Source organism: Oryctolagus cuniculus, chromosome 6, assembly GCF_051225735.1.
Source record: "Oryctolagus cuniculus isolate XC-2025 breed Fujian yellow rabbit chromosome 6, ASM5122573v1, whole genome shotgun sequence".
Lineage (NCBI taxonomy): Eukaryota > Metazoa > Chordata > Mammalia > Lagomorpha > Leporidae > Oryctolagus > Oryctolagus cuniculus.
Window position 1 is genome coordinate 72,824,258 of NC_142872.1, and position 21,829 is coordinate 72,846,086.

The 21,829-nt window shown below is 43.2% G+C and overlaps 1 protein-coding gene across 10 annotated transcripts in view; it reads left to right on the top strand.

Annotated features, from left to right (window-relative positions):
• The window catches only part of UBE2V2 (ubiquitin conjugating enzyme E2 V2), a 47,089-nt gene that overhangs the window by 12,744 nt on the left and 12,516 nt on the right, over positions 1-21,829 (top strand). For 7 of the 10 annotated variants that reach the window (XM_089335206.1, XM_089335207.1, XM_089335209.1 and 4 more), the window contains exon 2: positions 18,048-18,196. In XM_089335206.1, the coding sequence (XP_089191332.1) occupies positions 18,048-18,196 (149 nt within the window). Of the gene's footprint in view, positions 1-2,722; positions 2,860-18,047; positions 18,197-21,829 lie in introns of all 10 variants that reach the window. The other 3 variants (XM_089335208.1, XM_070076575.2, XM_070076578.2) reach the window with 2 other exon arrangements.

The window sequence follows — 21,829 nt, forward strand, 5'->3', positions numbered from 1 at the left end:
TTTGCAGGTGGCTATGGGACAGGGTGGTTTTGGTTGTAACCTGAGGAGTAACAGTAGCATGATAGAATACTTCCTCTACACTTTTTTTTCTTAAAAGCAAAAAGATTTATTTATTTGTTTGAAAGGCAGGGTTACAGAAAGAGGGAGAGACAGAGAGAGAGAGAGAGAAAAAGAGAGAGAGAGAGAGATCCCATCCACTTCTTCACTCCTCAGATGGCTGAAATGGCCAGAGCTTGGCCAGACTGAGGCTAGGAACTTCATCTGGGTCTCCCACGTAGGTGCAAGGGCCCAAGGACTTAGGCCATCTTCTTCTGCTTTCCCAGGTGCATTAGTAGGGAGCTGGATCGGAAGTGGAACAGCCAAGACTCAAACTGCTCATATGGAATGCTTATATGGCGTGGAAGGAGGTGGCTTAACCTGCTGCACTACATTGCCAGCCCCATCCTCCACTTCTGCAGAATTAAATTGTCTAATACAGAGGTTTCCTTCTTCCATCCCTCCTTCTCTCCCTCCCTTCCTGGACTTAATTATTTATCTGAAAGGCAGAAGGAGAGAGGGATCTTCCATCTGGTGGTTCACTCCCAGATGGCCACAACAGCTAGGGCTGCGCCAGGCCGAAACTAGGAGCAAGGAGCTTCTTCTGGGTCTCCCAAGTGGGTGTAGGGGCCCAAGGATTTGGGCCATCTTCTGCAGCTTTTCCAAGGTGCATTAGCAAGGAGCTGGATCGGAACTGGAGCAGCCAGGACATGAACTGGCGCTCATAATGGGATGCCGCTGTCACGGGTGGTGTCTTAACCTGTATGACAACACTGGCCCCAATATAGAGGTTTTCTTACCTGTATTTGAAATTACAGATGCTACGTATGTACAAAGTTTCATTTGAATTCTGTCTTCTCAAATATATTTTTATCATGTTTTATTGATTCTAAGAAATTTTTAAATCTGAAATTGATTTATGACTTTATTGGTAATATTTTATAATTTATTTATTTATTTATTTATTTTGACAGGCAGAGTGGACAGTGAGAGAGAGAGACAGAGAGAAAGGTCTTCCTTTGCCGTTGGTTCACCCTCCAATGGCCGCCGTGGCTGGCGCGCTGCGGCCAGCGCACCGCGCTGATCCGATGGCAGGAGCCAGGAGCCAGGTGCTTTTCCTGGTCTCCCATGGGGTGTGGGGCCCAAGCACCTGGGCCATCCTCCACTGCACTCCCTGGCCACAGCAGAGAGCTGGCCTGGAAGAGGGGCAACCGGGACAGAATCCGGCGCCCCAACCGGGACTAGAACCCGGTGTGCCGGCGCCGCTAGGCGGAGGATTAGCCTAGTGAGCCATGGCTCCGGCCCTATTGGTAATATTTTATAATTTATTAAATGAATGAGCCATCATAGAGTTTATGCCATCTGAGATTTGATGAAAGACAGTATTTAAATATTTTTAAAACATACATTGAAGTGACTGTATATCAGGTTTAAAATACTGGACTCTCCCATCGCATTAACACGTGTTCTCATTTATTAACTGAATAGTAAGCAGTAAATTTAAATTTAAGCTTAAATGTATTCTAGTGAAACATTTTTAATTTCATGTGAATTTTGTTTATTTTAGAGACCAAACAAAAATTGCTGTACCTGTTAAACCTTCATTTCATAAGCAGAGTATTACTTTCTGATTTTTTTCTGTAAATTATATGAAGTGGTTAGCATTAAATCAGTATTTGTACAAATTATATGTCTGAATGATGCATGAAATTCAATTCTAAGTTTTTAAATCACCTAATAACTGTATTCTTGACATTTTTTATGTCAATAAATAGTGCTCTTAATAGTGGGGTTGTAAGTGATATCTTTGAAACAACCTGTGAGGATTATGGGCCTAGTTAGGGACATAGAACATTTTTTTTTTTTCTGAGCCTAGAACTGTGCCAGGTGTTAATGATTCACATTTGTGGTTTACTGAATGACCGTTCAGTGCTGATGGGATGGCAGGCTCATCCAACTAGGAGTGCCATGATGGAGCCTGAAATCCTTGAACAAGTTTGGTAATCCAGAATAGCGGGCAGAGTAAAGTAGAGAGAGAGACACAGAGGTCTTCTGTCTGCTGTTTCGCTTCCTAAATGGCCACAACAGTCAGAGCTGGGCCACCTGAAGCGAGGTGCTTCCTCCAGGTCTCTGGCTTGGGCCATCTACTGCTTTCCCAGGCCATTTGCAGGGAGCTGGTTGAGAAGTGGAGCAGCTGGGACCCAAACTGATGTCCATATGGCTTAACCTACTATGCCATAGCACCGGCCCCTTGTTAGTGTTCTAAAATGCTCTGCTAGATATGGGGAATTTCGGCCCTAGAATTTACTTTAAAGTTTATTGTGTATTTTTAAGGTATACATATATGATGTTATGAGATACATTTATGATTAGGTTACTGTAGTGAAACAGATTAGTATATGCATGTTTCTTTGTTTAGGCCTGGCCCCCCATCCCCTCGACCCCTGTGGGGGTGGGGGGGGTGGAGCCACAGGAGTAGCTGTAAATTCATTTAGCAAAAATCCTGAATATAATATGCTATTAACTGTAGTCCTCTTGTTGTACATTGGAGCTTTCTACTTGTTCATTTCACATATCTGTTACTTTGTATCTGTTGACCTAAAATTTCCATAGTTCTCCACCCCTGGTAACCACTCTTATTCTCTATCTCTGTTTATTTAACTTCTTTTTCTTTTTTTTTTTTTAGATTCCATAGGCCCAGTGAACCTGAAACATCAGTTGTAGGTTATATTTTTTCCTTTATATTTTTTCCGATTATAAGAAAGTTTACCAGTGCCACATGTTTTTCCACAGTTCTACCAACATTGTATTTATGTTTTATGGGTATGTAATAACTTCATAGATCTTAATAGTTTTCTTGTTTATCTTTCTTGTTTACCAGTGGTGTTTCATGTCTGTCTATGTGTGTATCTGTTTACTACAAACTCAGTCTAACTGGTTATAGATATTAACAGGTTTTAATCGTTTAAAAATTAAGTTGAAAGTTTTTACACGTTGTGTTTTATTTTTTAAAGATTAAAAAAAGAATATTTGAAAGGCAGAATGACAGAGAGGGAGAGACAGAGAGTGAGATCTTCCATCCACTGAGTCATTCTCCAGACACAACATCAGGGGCCAATCCAGGCTGAAACCAGGAGCCTGGAACTCCATTAGGGTCTCTTACATGGCTGGCAGGGGCTCAAGTACTTGGACCATCTTCTGCTGCCTTGCGGGTCATATTATCAGGGAGCTGCATCAGAAGCAGAACAGCTGGGACTCGAATTGCTGCTCTGATATAGGATGCCAGCGTTGCAAGTGGCAGCTTAATGTGTTCTACCACAGAACTCACCCTTTTTTATCTTCTTTTTTAAAAAATATTTATATATTGATTTAAAAGGCAAAGTGATAGGGTGGAGGGGGAGAGAGAGAGAGAGGGAGGGAGAGAGGGAGAGAGGGAGAGGTAGAGGTAGAGGTAGATATAGGTATTTTCCATTTGCTGGTTCACTCTCCAGATGGCTGCAACAGCCAGGAGCCAGGGATTCTGTCCTGATCTACCATGTAGGTGGCAGGGTCCCAAGTATTTGGGTCATCTTCTGCCTTCTCAGACATATTAGCAGGAAGCTGGATCAGAGGTGGAGCTAGCTGGGACTCGAACTAGCTCACCAATATGGAATGCCAGTGTTGGCTTGGTAGCTTGTTGAACCAAAATGCCAGCCCATTATATTTTGTATTGTTTACATCCCCCCCACAACTTGCCCATGTGCTTTGAATTTTTCTCCCTTTTATTTGAATTCTTGTTTTAAACTTCTTAGGATAGGGTAGAGTCTGATGGTCTGAAACAGTGCTCCAACTGAAATGAAGGAGGTTAAATGGGGAGGAAAAATCACTCTATATCTTGGTGGGAGGAATAGCAAAGAATTTTTTATACTAGCTTTTTTTTTTAAAGATTTATTTATTTAGTCATTTGTAAGTCAAGAGTTAAACTGAGAGGGAAGATGGGGAGAGAGAGAGAGAGAGAGAGATCGATCGATCGATCTCCATCAGATGGTTCACTCCCCAATTGGCCGCAACGGCTGGAGCTATGCCGATCTGAAGCCAAGAGCCAGGAGCTTCCTCCGGGTCTCTCACGTGGGTGCAGGGGCCCAAGGACTTTGGCCATCCTCTGCTGCTCTCCAAGGCCATAGCAGAGAGCTGGATTGGAAGTGGAGCAGCTGGGTCTTGAACCGGCGCCCATATGGGATGCCGGTGCTTCAGGCCCAGGCATTAACCCGGTGCGCCACAGCGCCGGCCCCAGCAAAGAATTTTTAATCCTTAATCTGTTAGAGTATGATGATTCTTTTCTGATTGATACATGCAGAAGTCATGAGTTTTTAGGAAATAAAACATACATGGCACAACACCAGCACTGCATTTGATATTTGATTCAGAAGGCATTTCAAGCATCTCATATATTTAAAGATTTATTTATTTGAAAGGTAGAGTTACAGAGAGGGAGATAGAGAAATCGGTCTTCTGTCTTGTGGTTCACTCTCCAGATGGCTGCAGTGGGTGGGGTTGGGTCATATCAAAGTCAGCAGCCAGGAGTGCCATCCTGTTTTCCATGAGGGTGCAGGGGCCCAAACACTTGGGGCAATCTTCCACTAACAGGAAGCTGGATCAGAAGTGGAGCAGCTGGGACTCACACCTGTGCCCATATGGGATGCTGGTGTCAGTGTCCTAGGCAGTGGCTTAAACCTGCCCTACCACAAGGCTGGCTGCATAGGTTGTTTTAAAGTCAGTCCATGACAGCTTGCTTTTATGTCCTCAAAGCAGCATGGATCAGCAGTGGTTCCAACACATGGGTTGAGGTAGGGGACAGAGGCAAGGCGATAGGATTTCTTCTTTTCTCTTCTCTGTCCAGCAGATCCCTCCTGAATTGGGCTCTTGGGTTTGACCATTGAGATATGTTGCGTTGGACCTAAAGGTGTTCATCAGTGGTGTAGTTAAAGTTTTATGAAAAAATAAAAGATTCTTAGTACATTTAAAGCCATCCTTTTCTTTTCCAACCCTTTCTCTTTTCCCAGAGGTGATTACTACTATGGTTTTTAATAATTTAAAATTATTTTTTAATACTTTTCTACAAACTCCTTTGTACTTTTGCTACATGTGTATGTACCTATAAGCAGTATAAAGGTCTGTTTATATATAAATCTCGGTGTGCTTTTTGTTTGTAACTGAGGTAAAATACATATAAGAAAATTGTATTTTTAGTTTTACAGTTAAGTAGTATTAAGTATATTCACAGCGTAAACCAATCTCTAGAATATTTTCATCTTGGGAGAATGAAGCTCTATCCATTAAACAACATGTTTTAAAAATTCTAGCTTTTAGCCGGCGCCATGGCTTGCTAGGCTAATCCTCCGCCTTGCGGCGCCGGCACACCGGGTTCTAGTCCCGGTCGGGGCACCGGATTCTTTCCCGGTTGCTCCTCTTCCAGGACAGCTCTCTGCTGTGGCCCGGGAGTGCAGTGGAGGATGGCCCAAGTGCTTGGGCCCTGCACCCCATGGGAGACCAGGAGAAGCACCTGGCTCCTGCCTTCGGATCAATGCGGTGCGGCGGCCGCGGTGGCCACTGGAGGGTGAACCAACGGCAAAGGAAGACCTTTCTCTCTGTCTCTCTCTCTCACTGTCCACTCCTGCCTGTCAAAAAAAAAAAAAAAAAAAAAATTAAAATTCTAGCTTTGATTAACACTTGTCATTCTAAATATCCTGTCATTGATTATACCATGTTATGCTTAGGCTACTTGTAAGTTTTCCCTGTTAGAAACAGTGTTCAGTGTTCATGCTTCCTGGAACACTTGCTGCAATTTTTCTGGGCCTGTGCCTGGATCTCTGTCAACATATTACTAGTTGGCTTGTCAAAGTAGTTTTATCAGTTTATTCTAACCTTAATAGTGAGTGAACTTCCATTCTCTACTGCACATTTCTACTGCAAGCAAGAGTTGCCAGACTTAATATTTGAAATGGCCACAACATCCAGGTCTGGGCTTCGCCAAAGCTAGGAGACAGAAACTCCATCCTGGTCTCCCACATTGGTGGGCAGAGTCCCCTAGCACTTGGCATATTGTCTGCTACCTTTCATGGTGTGTTATCAGGAAGGTGGAATGGAAGCCGAGTACTTGAACTGGCAGCAGCCATCCTCTGCTGCTTTCCAAGGTGCATTAGCAGGGAGCTGGACCAGAACTGGAGCAGCTGGTACTTGAACCTGCACTCATGGGATGCTGGCGCTGCAGGCTGGGGCTTTAACCCTCTGCGCCACAGCGCTGGCCCCTGGACCTCCATTTTTCTTTTTTTTTTCCCTCCCTCCTTCCTTCCTTCCTTCCTTCCTTTTTTTTAAGATTTATTTATTTGAAAGAGTTACAGAGAGGCAGAGGCAGAAAGAGATGGATGCAGCAGTTGGAGCTGTGCCCATCCAAAGTGAGGAGCCAGGAACCTCTTACAGGATTTGGGCCATCTTCTGCTTTCCCAGGCCGTAGCAGAGAGCTGGATTGGAAGTGGAGCAGCTGGGACCTGAACTGGTGCCCATATGGGATGGTGGCACTGCAAGTGGTGTGTGTTTTTTTTTTTTTGACAGGCAGAGTGGACAGTGAGAGACAGAGAGAAAGGTCTTCCTTTGTGTTGGTTCACCCTCCAATGGCCGCCGCGGCTGGCGCGCTGATCCAATGGCAGGAGCCAGGAGCTTTTCCTGGTCTCCCATGGGGTGCAGGGCCCAAGCACTTGGGCCATCCTCCACTGCACTCCCGGGCCACAGCAGAGGGCTGGCCTGGAAGAGGGGCAACCGGGACAGAATCCGGCGCCCCGATCGGGACTAGAACCCGGTGTGCCGGCGCCGCTAGGCGGAGGATTAGCCTAGTGAGCCGCGGCGCCGGCCGCAAGTGGTGGTTTTTACCTGCTATGTCACAGTACTGGCCCCAGGACCTCCTTATTTCTAATATGTGCCCCATTTTTTCTGGATTTTTTCCTTGATTTCTAGGAGGAATTCTTTCTATATTTTAGATACTAACATTTTGTTACATGTTCTTTCAAGCTCTGGCAAATCTTTTCATTTGTCCTGTCTTTTGTGCTTGTTTTGCTGTAAGAAACCCTTATTTATATCCCAAAGTTATAAGGATGTCTTTTTTTTTTTTTTTTTTTTTTTGAGATTTAAAAGTATTAGAGTCAAAGGCCTCTAGCCAGAGCAGCGTGGGGGGGGGGGGGGCTTCCAAGAGAGGAATAAACTCAAAGGATTGGTGGCAGTGGGCTTTTTAAGTACAATTTCTGAAGGGGGAAAAAAAACCCCAAAAACTTGACACTCAGTTTGGCATTCAGTTACCAGGTGGGGACAAAAGCCATCAAAAGATCTCATTTATAATTCTCCATTCTGTCTGGCCTGCTGAGGGTAGGATAGGTAACTTGTTTTCACCAGAAGCTGTGAGCTCAGGAAGAGCTCCCTTGCTATTCTCATGGTAAATTTGGAGATTCCAAAGGAAGGAGGGTGGCTTGTTTGTTCTTGCTAAAGATAACTTTTTGGAGAAAGAAGCAAATATTTTATATCCCAAATTCCATTGGGATCTCCTGACTATCTATTAACCCATCTGACTCATCACATTCCCTCCTCCAGAAGATGGAAACCCTAACGTCTGATAGGGGAACTGGGCGATGAACACTCTGGCTGCTTCATGCTGAAAAGGGGTGTCTTTGGGAAGGGGAGTCAAGGCAGGGTTGCAGCAGGAGATGGCTTCTCAGCAGGAACTGGCTTCTCTAGGGGGATGCAGTGCCAGCTTGCAGAAACTGCTTTCATTGGAGGTTTCATGTGCATGGCCACCTAGACTTTTACTTTTTCAAGTCCAGAGAAAACAAATTAGCGAGCAGTTTAAACTCACAGAATCTGAAATCACAGGATCTAAAACTGAGGACAGAGTCATTAGAGGCCCTAATAAAAGTGTCTAAACCATGAGCAAGTTTTTTTCTGTGTATAAGAATCTTACAGTGAAGTCTATTTTGCTCTTTGTACTTAGACATTTAATCTACCTAGACTTGATTTTTATTTTTACTGTGAGAATAGGAATCTTAATTTCATTTTATTTCACATATCTATACAATATTCCAACACCATTAACTTTTATTTTTTTCTTTTTTATTTGAAATAGCCTCAGATTTACAGAAAAGAATTCCTGTATACCTTTACCCAGATTTATCAGATGGTTAACATTTAACATTTGTACATGTGCTTGCATGCTTTCTTTATGCTTGGTATACACATGTGCACAGACATACACGTTTTTTTCAGAACCATTCAGGTGTAAGAACATTGTCCTCTGCACCCCCTGAATACTTCACTGTGTATTTACTGAAAATCAAGACATTTTCTACAACACGACAGATAATTATCAGCATCAGGAAATTAACTGATGAGGAATTGTTATCTACAGACCTTATTCAGATTCTGCCAATTTTTCCCCTGATGTTCTGTAAAGCAAATTACTAGTAACTTTTTTACTGGTACCAAGGTTGCATTTTGTTGTCTGTATCTCTAGGCTTTTAACTTGGATTCCTGGTGTGTTTTTTTTTTTTTTTTCCTTCCTTCCCCTTCTTGGAGAGGCAGAGTAAAAGAGAAAGCTTGCCTTTTTTTTTTTTTTTTTTTGACAGAGTTAGATATATATAGAGAGAGACAGAAAGGTCTTGCTCCTGTTGTTTTACCCCCTAAATGGCTGCCATGGCCGTTGCTGCGCTGATCTGAAGCCAGGAGCCAGGTGCTTCCTCCCGGTCTCCCATGTGGGTGCAGGGACCCAAGCACTTGGGCCATCCTCCACTGCCCTCCCGGGCTACAGTAGAGAGCTGAACTGAAAGAGGAGCAACTGGGACTAGAACCCAGCGCCCATATGGGATGCTGGCGCCACAGTTGGAGGATTAACCAAGTGAGCCATGGCGCCGGCCCGTGAATTTTTTAATTTAGGCAGGTTGCTCTATTTATTTTTAAAGATTTATTTATTTGAAAGTGATTTAGAGGTGCTGTGCTGTGGCACAGCAGGTTAAAGCCTGTGTCTGCAGCATTGGCATCCCATATGGGCGCCAGTTTGAGTCCCAGCTGTTCCACTTCCGATCCAGCTCTCTGCTATGGCCTGGGAAGGCAGTAGAAGATGGCCCAAGACCTTGGGCCCCTGCACCCTTGTGGGAGACTGGGAAGAAACTCTTGGCTCCTGGCTTTGGATCAGTGCAGCTCTGGCTGTTGGAACCTTCTCAGGGAGTGAACGGGCAGATGGAGGACCTTTCTCTCTGCCTCTGCCTCTCTATAATTCTGCCCTTAAAGTAAATAAATAAATCTTAAGAAAAAGTTTTTTTCATCTGCTGATTTACTCGCCAAATGGCCACAATAGCCAGGGCTGGCAAGGAGCCTGAAGCTCCATCTAGGTCTCCCACATGGGTGGTGCAGGTGGTTGCTTTCCTAAGCACATTAGCAGGGAGCTTGTTTGGAATTGGAGCAGCCAGGACTCAAAACAGGATGCTTATGTGGGAAGCTGGCATTGCAGGCAGCAGTTTAACCTGGTACACCAGCCCCTTATTCAGTTTATTGATGTTCTTTATTCAAACTTTATTTCTCCATTGACATCTGGTATTGTTTTACCGGCTCTTTGCCCGGTGATTGGTGTTCTTTACAGTGCACCTGGAGAGTTGCTTCTCTAAGGAGCCCTTCCTTGTCCCTTACGTTGGGCTTAGTTGTCCTTTCTGTGTGCTCACAAAGGACTTTCATGTTGATTTATTTATTTGAAAGGCTGAGTTACAGAGAGGCAGAGGCAGAGAGAGAGAGAAGTCATCCATCTGCTGGTTCACTCCCCAAATGGCTCCTGGAGCTGTGCAGATCCAAAGCTAGGAGCCAGGAGCTTCTTCTAGGTCTCAACATGTGGGTGCAGGAGCCCAAGGACTTGGGCCATCTGCTACTTCCCCAGGCCATAGCAAAGAACTGGGTTAGAAGTGGAGCAGCCGGGACTTGAGCCAGAGCCCTTATGGGATACCGGCACTGCAGGTGGCGGATTTATCCACTGTTCCCCAGCACTGCTCCCCTTTTGTTTTTAAAGATTTATTTATTTTGAGAGAGGGAGAGGGAGAGCAAGCGCAAGCATGGGTTTTCATCCTGTGGTTCACTCCCCAGATGGCTGAAACAGCCAGCGCTGGCCCAGGCTGAAGTTATAAGTGAGGAGCTTCATCCGGGTTCCCACATAGGTGGCAATGGCCCAAACACTTGGACCATCCTTTGCTGCTTTCTCCATGCCATTAACAGGTAGTTGGATCAGAAGTGGAGCAGCTAGGACACAAAACTGCACCTATATGGGATGCTGGCATGACAGGAGGTGGCCTTGCCCACCATGCCAGGATGCTTGCCCCTGGATCAGTGGTCCTCTTAGATTATAATTTCTTGAGTGCAAACAAAGTTCGTAGTTCTAGTAACTGGAGCCAGTAGTCATCAAATGTTTTTGAGTGAATAAATGAATTAATATAAAAATGAACACATGAAAAAATAGAGGTTTGTTGATACCTTGCTATCTAATATGTTTTTTTTTACATGGTATTCTCATACTTACTTTGTTCTGTTGAGAAAGAAGAATGTTAAAATCAACCAAATATTTGAGTTGTACATTTCTGAAATATTAGAAAATGCTACCAACAAGGAACTTTTATAAATGTTTCTATTAAACTCTATAACTTAATTTAATTTAAATTAACTTCAAATTCTGCAAAACTGGAATATGTCCTTATTTCTTGAATTCAAGCTTTAAAACTTCCATATTTTTGTTGCATAGTAGGTAATTTCAGTAATGAATATCTTTTGAAAATGCGTTCTAAGTTCACATTCTGTAGTCATTATTTTTTTGTCTTTATTTTCTGGAATTTAGAAATAGTGCGCTCAATTTTGTGAAATTTTAATTTTAGTTTTGACTCAGCTACAAGCTTTCTGTGATCTTGAATGGGTTATTTCTTTCATATTTATAAAATGTGAATCCATCATTATAACTCCCAAATTTTTCCTGTATTCAAATGTGGTGGTGGCTCTACGAGAAAGTACTTTGAAAAATATGGAATGGTGGTTATATTATTTCCCTTCCTAAGAGTTTTGCTTTGAACATATCCGGTGTATGAAAGTCAGAATTCGTACTGGGCTCTTTCTTTCTGTAAAGGTTCTTTTTTTTTTTTTTAAATTTATAAACTTTTTTGTTTTAATTTGAAGAATGGAGAGACAGAGATAGAAATAGATCTCCATCTATTGGTTCACATCCCAAATGCCCACAACAGCTGGGTGATGGGCTAGGCTAAAGCCAGGAGATAGAAACTCAGTCTGGTTTCATATGTGGGTGGTAGGTACCCAGGTATTTGGGCCATAACTTACTGCCTTTCAAGTGTACATCAGCAGGAAGCTGGAATTGGAAGCAGAGTCTATAAATGAATCCAGTCAGTGTGATGCAGGATGGGCGCTACAAGTGTCATCTTAACTGCTGTACCACCTTTGGAAAAGTTCCATTTTTCTTTAAAAATATTTAAAATTTATTTTTATTTTATTTAACGGCAGGGATACTGAGACACAGAGATATAGACCTTTGGTCTGCTACTTTACTCCCCAGATGCCTGCAGTAGCATTGCTGGGCCAGGCTAAAGCCAGGAACTTAGAACTCCATCTAGGTCTCCCACATGGATGGCAGGGACTCAGGTACTTGAGCCATCTTTTGCTGCCCCTTAGGATGTACACTAGCTGGAAGCTGGGTCAAAAGTGGAGTAGCTAGGATTCTACCAGGCATGCTGATATGGGACTTGGGTGTCTCAAGTGGTGACTCAAGCTACTGTGCCAAATGGCTGCCCTGGAAAGTTTCTTTATTAAAAGAACAGGGTTGGAGGCCTGGTGCTGTAGCGTAATGGATAAAGCTGCTTCCTCCAGTGCTGGCATCCCATATGGGCGCCGGTTTGAGTCCTAGCTGCTCCACTTCCGATCCATGTTTCTGCTATGGCCTGGGAAAGAAGTGGAAGATGACCCAGGTCCTTGGGTTCCTGCACCGGTCTGGGAGACCCAGAAGAAGCTCCTGGATCCTGGCTTTGGATTGGCCCAGCTCTTGCCGTTGAGTGAACAGTGGATGGAAGACTTCTCTGTCTCTGTCTGCCTCTGCCTCTCTGTAACTCTGCATTTCAAATAAATAAATCTTAAAAAAAAAAAAAAAAAAAAGAACAGGGTTAGTTTTTGCTAAAGATACTCCTGTAGTTAGTTAAGGGGTTTTTCCCTGTTCCTCTCAGATTTGCAGGGCTTGGGGACAATTTAGCAGGAAGCTAGGAAAGTGAGTATGGTCCTGGACCTGGTGGATTGCAGGTGGAGGCAACTCTGGTATTAGAAAGGACTTGGGCCAGCGCCGCGGCTCACTAGGCCACCTGCGGCGCTGGCACACACACACACACACACACACACACACACACCCCCCCGGTTCTAGTCCTGATTGGAGTGCCAGATTCTGTCCCGGTTGCTCCTCTTCCAGTCCAGCTCTCTGCTGTGGCCCGGGAAGGCAGTGGAGGATGGCCCAAGTGCTTGGGTACTGCACCCACATGGGAGACCAGGAGGAAGCACCTGGCTCCTGGCTTCGGATTGGCGCAGTGCCGGTTGCAGTGGCCACTTGGGGGGTGAACCAACAGAAAAAGGAAGACCTTTCTCTCTGTCTCTCTCTCTTTCACTAACTACCTGTCAAAAAAAATTAAAAAAAAAAAAGAAAGAACTTTATGAAATTGCTGTTTGAAAAGATGGCTGAATATCAGTTTCATAAGATTCAGTCTAATAATTTGAACCCTCAGTTTTCTTACCCACTAAATGTGACATTAATAATGGACAAGTTGGAGTTTAATGAATATTTCTGCTTGTGAAGCTTTTAGCAAGCATCTGTTACATAGGAAGTGCTGAGTATGTGTGATTTTAGGGAGAAGTCAGAACTCCTATTGTGGGGAAGGAACCAGAGCACTAAAATAAGGGTAGGATTCTTACTGTATTCCATCTTAGCAGGGTGTCCCCTCAGGTTTGTTGAAGAGTGGCAGAAGCCTGTGATCAAATAGTCAAAAAAGGTGAAGTCTCCTTGGACCTGTTACCCAACAAGACTAATATTTAAAAATGTCTTTTCAAGCTTCTATTTCTGTGTTTTTCTCCTGTTAACTTGAAAAAGGTAAAAAGTTTGCTTTAAAACTAGAAAATCCTTGTTCCTAGTAAGCATAATATGGCAAGACTCATTCTCCTGGTGTTTTTTTTTTTCCCGTCAGTCTTTATTGCCTTTTTTGGGGGGGTGTATATTGGAATTAAAGGCAAATAATTGAGAGTCAGATAATCCTTCAGATTAATAACTGGAAGCATATTTGCCGTCAAGGTTTTGTTTATGAGTTGTACAAGTGTGAGTGGCGATTCATTGTTATGTCCTAACTGGAAAATGATTAGTGAGGAACCTGGAGGCTTGGATTCTTGGTTTGGTGACTAAATAATCTGTAATGATGTAATGATTGCCTGATTCTGAAGACACAGCGGGTACCTCATGCATGCACAGTGCAGCTTTTGTGGAGCAACATTCCTATCTTCTGGCCTTTTGCTCTTCACAGGCTTTGGTGGTTAGGTGCCAGAGGACCAAGGTGCTCTAGCTTACTGGGTATTTGGTTTTGAATCTCACATTTTCCAAATAAATGATCTTTAGCTGTCATTCTTTAACATTAGCATTGCCAGGACTTGGTCTATGACTCTTAAGACTGTATTTCCAGGCCAGCGCCGCGGCTCACTAGGCTAATCCTCCTAGCGGCGCCGGCACACCGAGTTCTAGTCCCGGTCGGGGCGCCGGATTCTGTCCCGGTTGCCCCTCTTCCAGGCCAGCCCTCTGCTGTGGCTAGGGAGTGCAGTGGAGGATGGCCCAGGTGCTTGGGCCCTGCACCCCATGGGAGACCAGGAAAAGCTCCTGGCTCCTGGCTCCTGCCATCGGATCAGCGTGGTGCGTCGGCCGCAGTGCGCCGGCCGCGGCGGCCATTGGAGGGTGAACCAACGGCAAAGGAAGACCTTTCTCTCTGTCTCTCTCACTGTCCACTCTGCCTGTCAAAAAAAAAAAAAAAAAAAGACTGTATTTCCAAAATGCTATATGGAGACATGGTCAAAAGTTTAGCAATAACTAGGTTAGGCACTTTTATGGCATTTAGGTAAAAGGAAACACTAATTTTACATTGTTTACTTTGTAGTTTTAGGAACTCATAAAGGTCACTTGACTGGATTGATTATAAATAGGAGGCAAAGAAATTCAGTACAAATTTAAGAGAATTATCTGGGGATGGCTTTGCAATAGCAAGGGTAATGAAGCTTTTTAAAGATTACTTTATAGCTGGTGCCGCGGCTCAACAGGCTAATCCTCCGCCTTGCAGCGCCGGCACACCGGGTTCTAGTCCCGGTCGGGGCACCGGATTCTGTCCCAGTTGCCCCTCTTCTAGGCCAGCTCTCTGCTGTGGCCAGGGAGTGCAGTGGAGGATGGCCCAAGTGCTTGGGCCCTGCACCCCATGGGAGACCAGGAGAAGCACCTGGCTCCTGCCTTCGGATCAGCGCGGTGCGCCGGCTGCAGCGTGCCGGCTGCGGCAGCCATTGGAGGGTGAACCAACGGCAAAGGAAGACCTTTCTCTCTGTCTGTCTCTCTCACTGTCCTCTCTGTCTGTCAAAAAAATAAATAAATAAAAAAATTTAAAAAAAAGGTTCTTTAAAAAAAAAAAGATTACTTTATAAAGCAATTCAAGGGGTGGGCATTGTGGCACAGTGATTAAACTGCCACTTAGGATGTCTATATACTGTATCAGAGTACCTGTGTTCAAGTGATAGCTCTAATTCTGATGGCTTCCTGGTAACGCACAGATGATGGGAGGTAGTGGATTATGACTCAAGTACTTGGGTCCCTACGACCCACGTTGGAAACTTGGGTTGACTTCTGGGCTCCTGGCTTCATCTGGTCTAGCCCCAGTTGTTGTGGGCGGTTGTTCAGTGAACCAGCAGGTAGATGATCTCTCTCTATATCTTTGTCTCTTTCCTCCCTCACCCTCCTCCTCCATTGCTCTCTGACTTTTTAATAAATGAAAGAAAAAAACCCCTGAGCAAAACAATTCTCAGTAAAAAGAAAAAGAAAATTCAATAGCAATAAGGTTTGGAAATTATGTCTATAAAAATACATCTACAGAAAAAAATTAACGTTGTTGTAATTTAAATAAAAAGTGTTTAGGATAAAATTTCTAGAGACCAGGCCGGCGCCGCGGCTCACTAGGCTAATCCTCCGCCTAGCGGCGCCGGCACACCGGGTTCTAGTGCCGGTCGGGGCGCCGGATTCTGTCCCGGTTGCCCCTCTTCCAGGCCAGCCCTCTGCTGTGGCCAGGGAGTGCAGTGGAGGATGGCCCAAGTGCTTGGGCCCTGCACCCCATGGGAGACCAGGAAAAGCACCTGGCTCCTGGCTCCTGCCATCGGATCAGCGCGGTGCGCCGGCCGCAGCGCGCCGGCAGCGGCGGCCATTGGAGGGTGAACCAATGGCAAAAGGAAGACCTTTCTCTCTGTCTCTCTCTCTCACTGTCCACTCTGCCTGTCCAAAAAGAAAAAAAAAAAAAAGAAAAAAAAATTTATAGAGACCATCCTACAGGAATTTACAAAGACTTTTTCCCCCCCATTAAAGATTCACCTGTTAATTTGAGAGGTAGAGTTACAAAGAGAGGGAGACTTAGAGAGAAAGGCTTTCGAGCCTCTGGCTTACTCCCCACATGGCCGTCGTGACTGAAGCTGGGCCAATCAGACAGGAGCCAGGAGCTTCTTCTGGGTCTCCCACATGGGTACAGGGGCCCAAGGATCTGAGCCATCTTCTGCTTTTCCTAGGCCATCTACAGGGAGCTGGATCAGAAAGTGGAGCAGGAGTTTTAACAGGAGGTGGCTTAAGCCATCATGCCACAACACTAGCCCCAAGAAATAGAAGTTTTATGTAATATGTTTAATCTAGACCCTAAAATGATCATAGTTGACATTTACTGTGTTTAAAGTAGATTACGTAATTTAATTTTCAGACTGATTCTGTGCAGTAGAAATCATTATCCCATTTTTATGGATAAGATGACTGTGTTGAAGTCACCTGTCGGGCAAATGGCACAACTGGAATAACACTGGGCAGCCTGATTCTAGATGATCCATGACGGGCTGCCTGTGTCACTGGTAGCTTGGTGCAGCTTGGTTATAAATAGCATGGCTGTGGTCTTAGAACTGCATCTTATTGTGAACCTGCCACTTAGAGCTGTGTGATCTTGGGGAGGTTATATCACTTCAGTTTTGGCTTTTGGGATTAAATGGATGATTATGTGGGATGGCACTTAGAGTACACAAACGGTATCAACAAATTGTTGATAATCATAGTAATTGCAGTGACTCTTTACTGTCATTTACAATAACTCCATATTTCTGTGGCCTATGATTTTCAAATATTTTGTTTAATGAAGCACAGCACACAGAGTGGCTAGTGAGTTTTCTCTTTTTTTTGAGTTACAGTACTTACTGGTTTTTCATTATATAATCAGGAGAATTACTATGGATTAGTAAGTGAAAGATATTTTGGTTTTGTGGGAGAAAAGTGAAAAAAAAAAACCAGCAGTTTCTTTTAAGGAGATAACAGTTTTTTCTTTCTGCTTTATAATTTGTGTGTGTGAGAGAGAAAGAGAAATTGAGATGGAGAGTATTCTGAGGGCATTTACATATTTTTTTAAGACTTGTGTGATGGCTTGGAGGTTTTGTGTCAGAGGCTGTTGAGAACGCGGAAGACTCCTTTGGTAGAGGGGTCAGGTTATTAATCCTTGGAAAGGAAATTTGTGGAAAATTGAAAGAATTATGGGTAGCTTCCAGGGATTGAAGGTCACAATGATGGCAAAGACCAGGGTCAGTGAGAATGAAGGAGTGGGAAATGTGAAAGGGGAGGACATTCTCGGCAAGATGTTAAGATTTTAGGAATACAGTAAGGAGCGATATGGTATAAAGAGTAGAAACGTGTATGGCATGGAGTCAGCATCTGAGAACAGTTAATAGTTGGTGAAGAGTTTGCTGTGTTGGACAAGGAAGTGAAGAGAATAATATAGGGAACTGTTAGTCTATTTGCTCATGAGTCAGCTAACTCCTCAAATGATGCTGCTGACAGAGCTGCTGTGACATGCCAAGACAAGGCATCATTGGCTAGGGGTAAGGGTCCTTACCAGTTGAAAGAGCACCCTTGGCAATTTAAAAGACACTACTTTTTGGTGCAGTTTGTAAAATGGAGCATAATTCTACTTTTTAAAAATGATTACAGAGTGTATATTAACGAATTTCAGCTTTTATGAACTTTCTGGTCATGCCTATTCCTTTTATTTATTTGAAAGAGTGACAGAGAGAGGGAGTGACAGAGAGAAAGTGAGGGAGATTGTGCATTTGCTGGTTTACCCCACAAATGGCTTAACAGCCAGAGATGGACCAGGAGGAAGCCAGGAACCTGTAGCTCCATCACGTGGGTGGTAAGGGCACAAGCATTTGGATCATCTTGTGCTGCCTTCCCAGTTGCATTAGCAGGGATCTCTGTTGGAAGTGGGACAGCTGGGACTCTAATCTGTGCTCTGATCTGGAATCTTAATCTACTGTGCCAAAGGGCATCCCCCTGCATATTTATTTCTGTCCTTGACTAGGCAAAGAAACCTCCAGTAGGGAAAATGATTACTTTATGATGATTTCCTTATGATTGATTTATGACAGTTTAAGTAGGAATTTATATACATGCTCTGCACTGTTAATGTTTAAAGTGGTACTTTCTGTAATGTTTTTATTTTGAGGGGTTATTAGACTTCGCATTTTCTAGGGAAGAGTGATTTTTAATGAGAATTTTGTCTTTTGGGGAAATAATTTGTAAGGGTTGACCTGGAAAAAATGCATTTTAAATATGTGTACCTCTTACAGTTACAAGCTTTTTATATTTACATTGACGTTCTTTTGTATAGGAGTTAAAGTTCCTCGTAATTTTCGCTTGTTGGAAGAACTTGAAGAAGGACAAAAAGGAGTAGGCGATGGTACGGTTAGCTGGGGCCTTGAAGATGATGAAGATATGACACTTACAAGGTGGACAGGCATGATTATTGGGCCACCAAGGGTCAGTGCTATAAATTATATATTCTTTCTGTTTATATATATATGTATAGTTATTTTAGAATGACCATTTAGTTTTACACTATTGATATTAAAATAAATGTAACTTTTACCTGAAATAATTCCATTTACTAATGCTTCCTGTGTGTGGGGTATAATGATTATCTGGAGGATTGGGGAGGGGGAGATTGATACAGGCTTGCCATCAAGGTATTTGTGGTTTAGTAGAGGAGAAAAAAGTCTGTATCTGTTATTTGTATTAATAACAGATGCTGATTTGGCAGAACAGGTTCACTACAGGACTTTAGAATATGTTTCTTCTAGCTGGAATAATTGAGGAAAGCTGAACAGTGGAGAAAGTTGCCTTTGGAATAAACCTTAAAGGACTCACTGGTAGGATTTCAGAAGGTGGTGATGGGAATGGAGAACATTCCAGATAGAGAGGAAAAAAGGTGAGGACCTGGAGGGGTTATTTGGGAAGAGCAATCATTCTGACATACATGTTACTAACCCCTTGTGTGTAACAGGGGTTTCTGAATTGGTTTGTATTGAGTACATGTTGCTATTGCCTTCCAGTGTTTCACATGCCATGAAACACTATAGGCTTCAATTTGTTGATCTTAAAAACCTATGATTCTTAATATTTTCTAGTATTACCATTGGCAACTGGCCCTTTGTATGTTAGTTTTAGGTCTTTCTCATGCTTATGAAGTTTTGATTTTATTCAAAACCTTTTTTCTAGATTAGGAAGCTTTCTCTTACATTGCATTACCTCCTCCAAGGTCCCTGACCACTGCAGACACTGCAGTGAGTCTTTGAAATGTGCATTATGTAATGTTTTTGACTTGTTGGGAAGAATACCAGTTTAAAACTGGTATTGGTTTGATTTAAGATTTATTTATTTGAAAATAAGAGTTACAGAAAGAGAAGGAGAGAGAGAGAGAGAGAGAGAGAGAGAGAGAGAGAAAGAAAGGGGAAGAGAGATTGATTGATTCCATCTGCTGGTTTGTTGCCCAGACTACAACCACAAGGGCTGAGCCAGGCTGAAGCCAGAAGCTTCATCTGTATCTCCCATGTGGGTGGCAGGGGCTTCAACACTTGGGCTGTCTTCCTTTGCTCTTCCCAGGTGCATTAGCAGGGAGCTGGATCGGAAGCAGAGAAGCCAGATCTCAAACCAGCGCCCATAAGGGATGCTGGCATCTCAGGCGGTGTCTTTACCTGCTATACCACGATGCAGGCTTGATTAATTTTTTTAAAGATGTATTTATTTATTTTGAAAGAGAAAGATACCTTCTACCCACTGGTTGACTCCCCAAAGAGAAAGATAACCTTCTACCCACTGGTTGACTCCCCAGGTGGCTGCAATGCCCAGCACTGGGCCAGGCCGAAGCCAGGAGCTACATCTGGGTCTCCCATGTAGGTGGCAGGGGCCCAAACACTTGGACCGTCTTTTGCTCCTTTTTCCAGGCCATTAGACAGGAGCTGGATTGAAAGTGGAGCAGCAGGGACACATGAACTGGCATCCCATATATGCTGGCGTTGCAGGTGATGGCTTTATCTGCCATGCCACAGTGCCAGCCCCGGCAGTTTCATTTCTGGTGTGTTTGTGTGTTCAGTGTTCTGAAACAATGCTTTTTTGGTATTATAATTGTAGGAACTCTTCCAAGTTTTCTCATATGTAAATAGAGGTGCTATATACCCATTTTTAGAAGTCAGTGTGGTGATGCAGCGGGTTAAGCCATCACCTGTGATGCTGACGTCCTATGAATGCCAGTCAGAGTCCCTGGTTACTGCACTTCCTATCCAGCTCCCTGTTAATGCACCTGGGAAAGCAGCAGAAAATGGCCAGAGTGCTTGGACCAACCCTGCCACTCACAAGGGAGACCTGATGGAGTTCCAAGCTCCTGGCTTGGGCCTGCCTTGACCCTGGCAGTGTGGCCATTTGGGGAGTGAATCAGTGAATGGAGTAGTATCAGTCTCTTTCTTCTCTCTTTTCTTCTCTCTCTCCTCTTTCTAACTTCTGCCTTTGAAATCAGTCAGTCTCAAGAAAGTGTGAAAATTAAATGAGACAAAAGAAAAGTGCTTAGTAAATTGTAGTTCCTTTTTTCCTTTTTTATTTTGCTCTGGCCTTTTGTTATGCAACAGAAAGACTTGATTGTTAATTTAAAGTTTAGAATTGATAAAATTAATCAAAGGTTTCAGACTTAGTGTGATGTTTATTTCTAATAGGTAGGATAAGGATTTTTTGTTTGTTTCTTTTTAAGTGCGAAACAGATAAAGCTCCCATCTGCTGGTTTACTCCCAGATGCTCACAACATCTAGGGCTGGGCCAGGTCAAAGCTAGGAGCTGGGAATTCAATCTGGATTTCCTGTCTGGGATCCATCCATTTGAGCCATTACCTGCTGCTTCCCAGGGTGCACATTAGCAGGAAGCTGAAATTGGGAGTGGAGCTGGTACTTGAACCCATATTGTTTCCAAATACTTCAAGTATTTTTTTTTTAAAGATTTATTTATTTATTTGAAAGAAAGAGAGAAGAAGAGGCAGAGAGGGAGAGAGTCTCCATTTGCTGGTTCACTGCCCAGTTGGCTGCAACGGCTGGAGCTGAGCCAATTCGAAGCCAGGAGCCAGGAGCTTCTTCAAGGTCTCTCTCATGGGTGCAGTCCAAGGACTTGGGCCATGTTCTACTGCTTTCCAAGGCCACTGCAGAGAGCTGGATCATAAGTGAAGCAGCTGGGTCTCGAACCAGTGCCCATATGGGATGCTGACGCTGCAGGCAGTAGCTTTACCTGCTTTGCCACAATACTGGCCCCTCAAGTATTTTTAATGTTTTAGAGTTTTGAGGTGTGGGAGGATGTTATTTTTTTAAATGCTTTTCTATGAAGAGTCTATGCATCTGGATTGGAGAAGCAGAGATAAGGTGATCTTTTGTGATCTGTCTGATTTTAGTCACATATTTATATCCTGAAATAGCTTTTTATAAGGAAGTAATATTAATTAAACTTTGTAATTAAGAAACTGCTTTAAAATGCTATATAAGCATAAGGTTTGCTGTTGTATGTCTGAATTCAGATAAGAGGATTTAATGAACCACAAAATTAATGAAACAGTAATGTAGTATAACCTGTAATGAATTTATGGCTATAATAAAATATGACAGTATATTTTCCTTTGGTTATAAGTTACTGATTGCTTTATACATAGGTGACTATGAATTTGTTACCCAGTGAGACCCTTTTGAGAATGAAAAGAGGTACTATTAATTAATACTGAGACAATAGGAACAGACTATCCTGAGACACAGGAACCTTCATATGTATGTGACAAATTAAGGGGTACCTCCTCCCACAATGTAAACGCTTTACTGAAAATTTAAATATAAGTGGTTTTCTTTCTTTGTAGTTCATCTACTTTTAAGTATGCTTGCTACATTTTTTTCTAACCATATATGTCAGATAAATTTGAATATAGAAAACTAAGTTTTTTAAAAAATGAATTAGTTTATTTGAAAGGCAGAGTTACAACGAGAGAAAGAGAGATATCTTCTTTTTTTTTTTAAAGATATATTTATTTATTTGCAAGTCAGAGTTACACAGAGGAGAGGCAGAGAGAGAGTGAGTGAGAGGTCCTCCATCCGA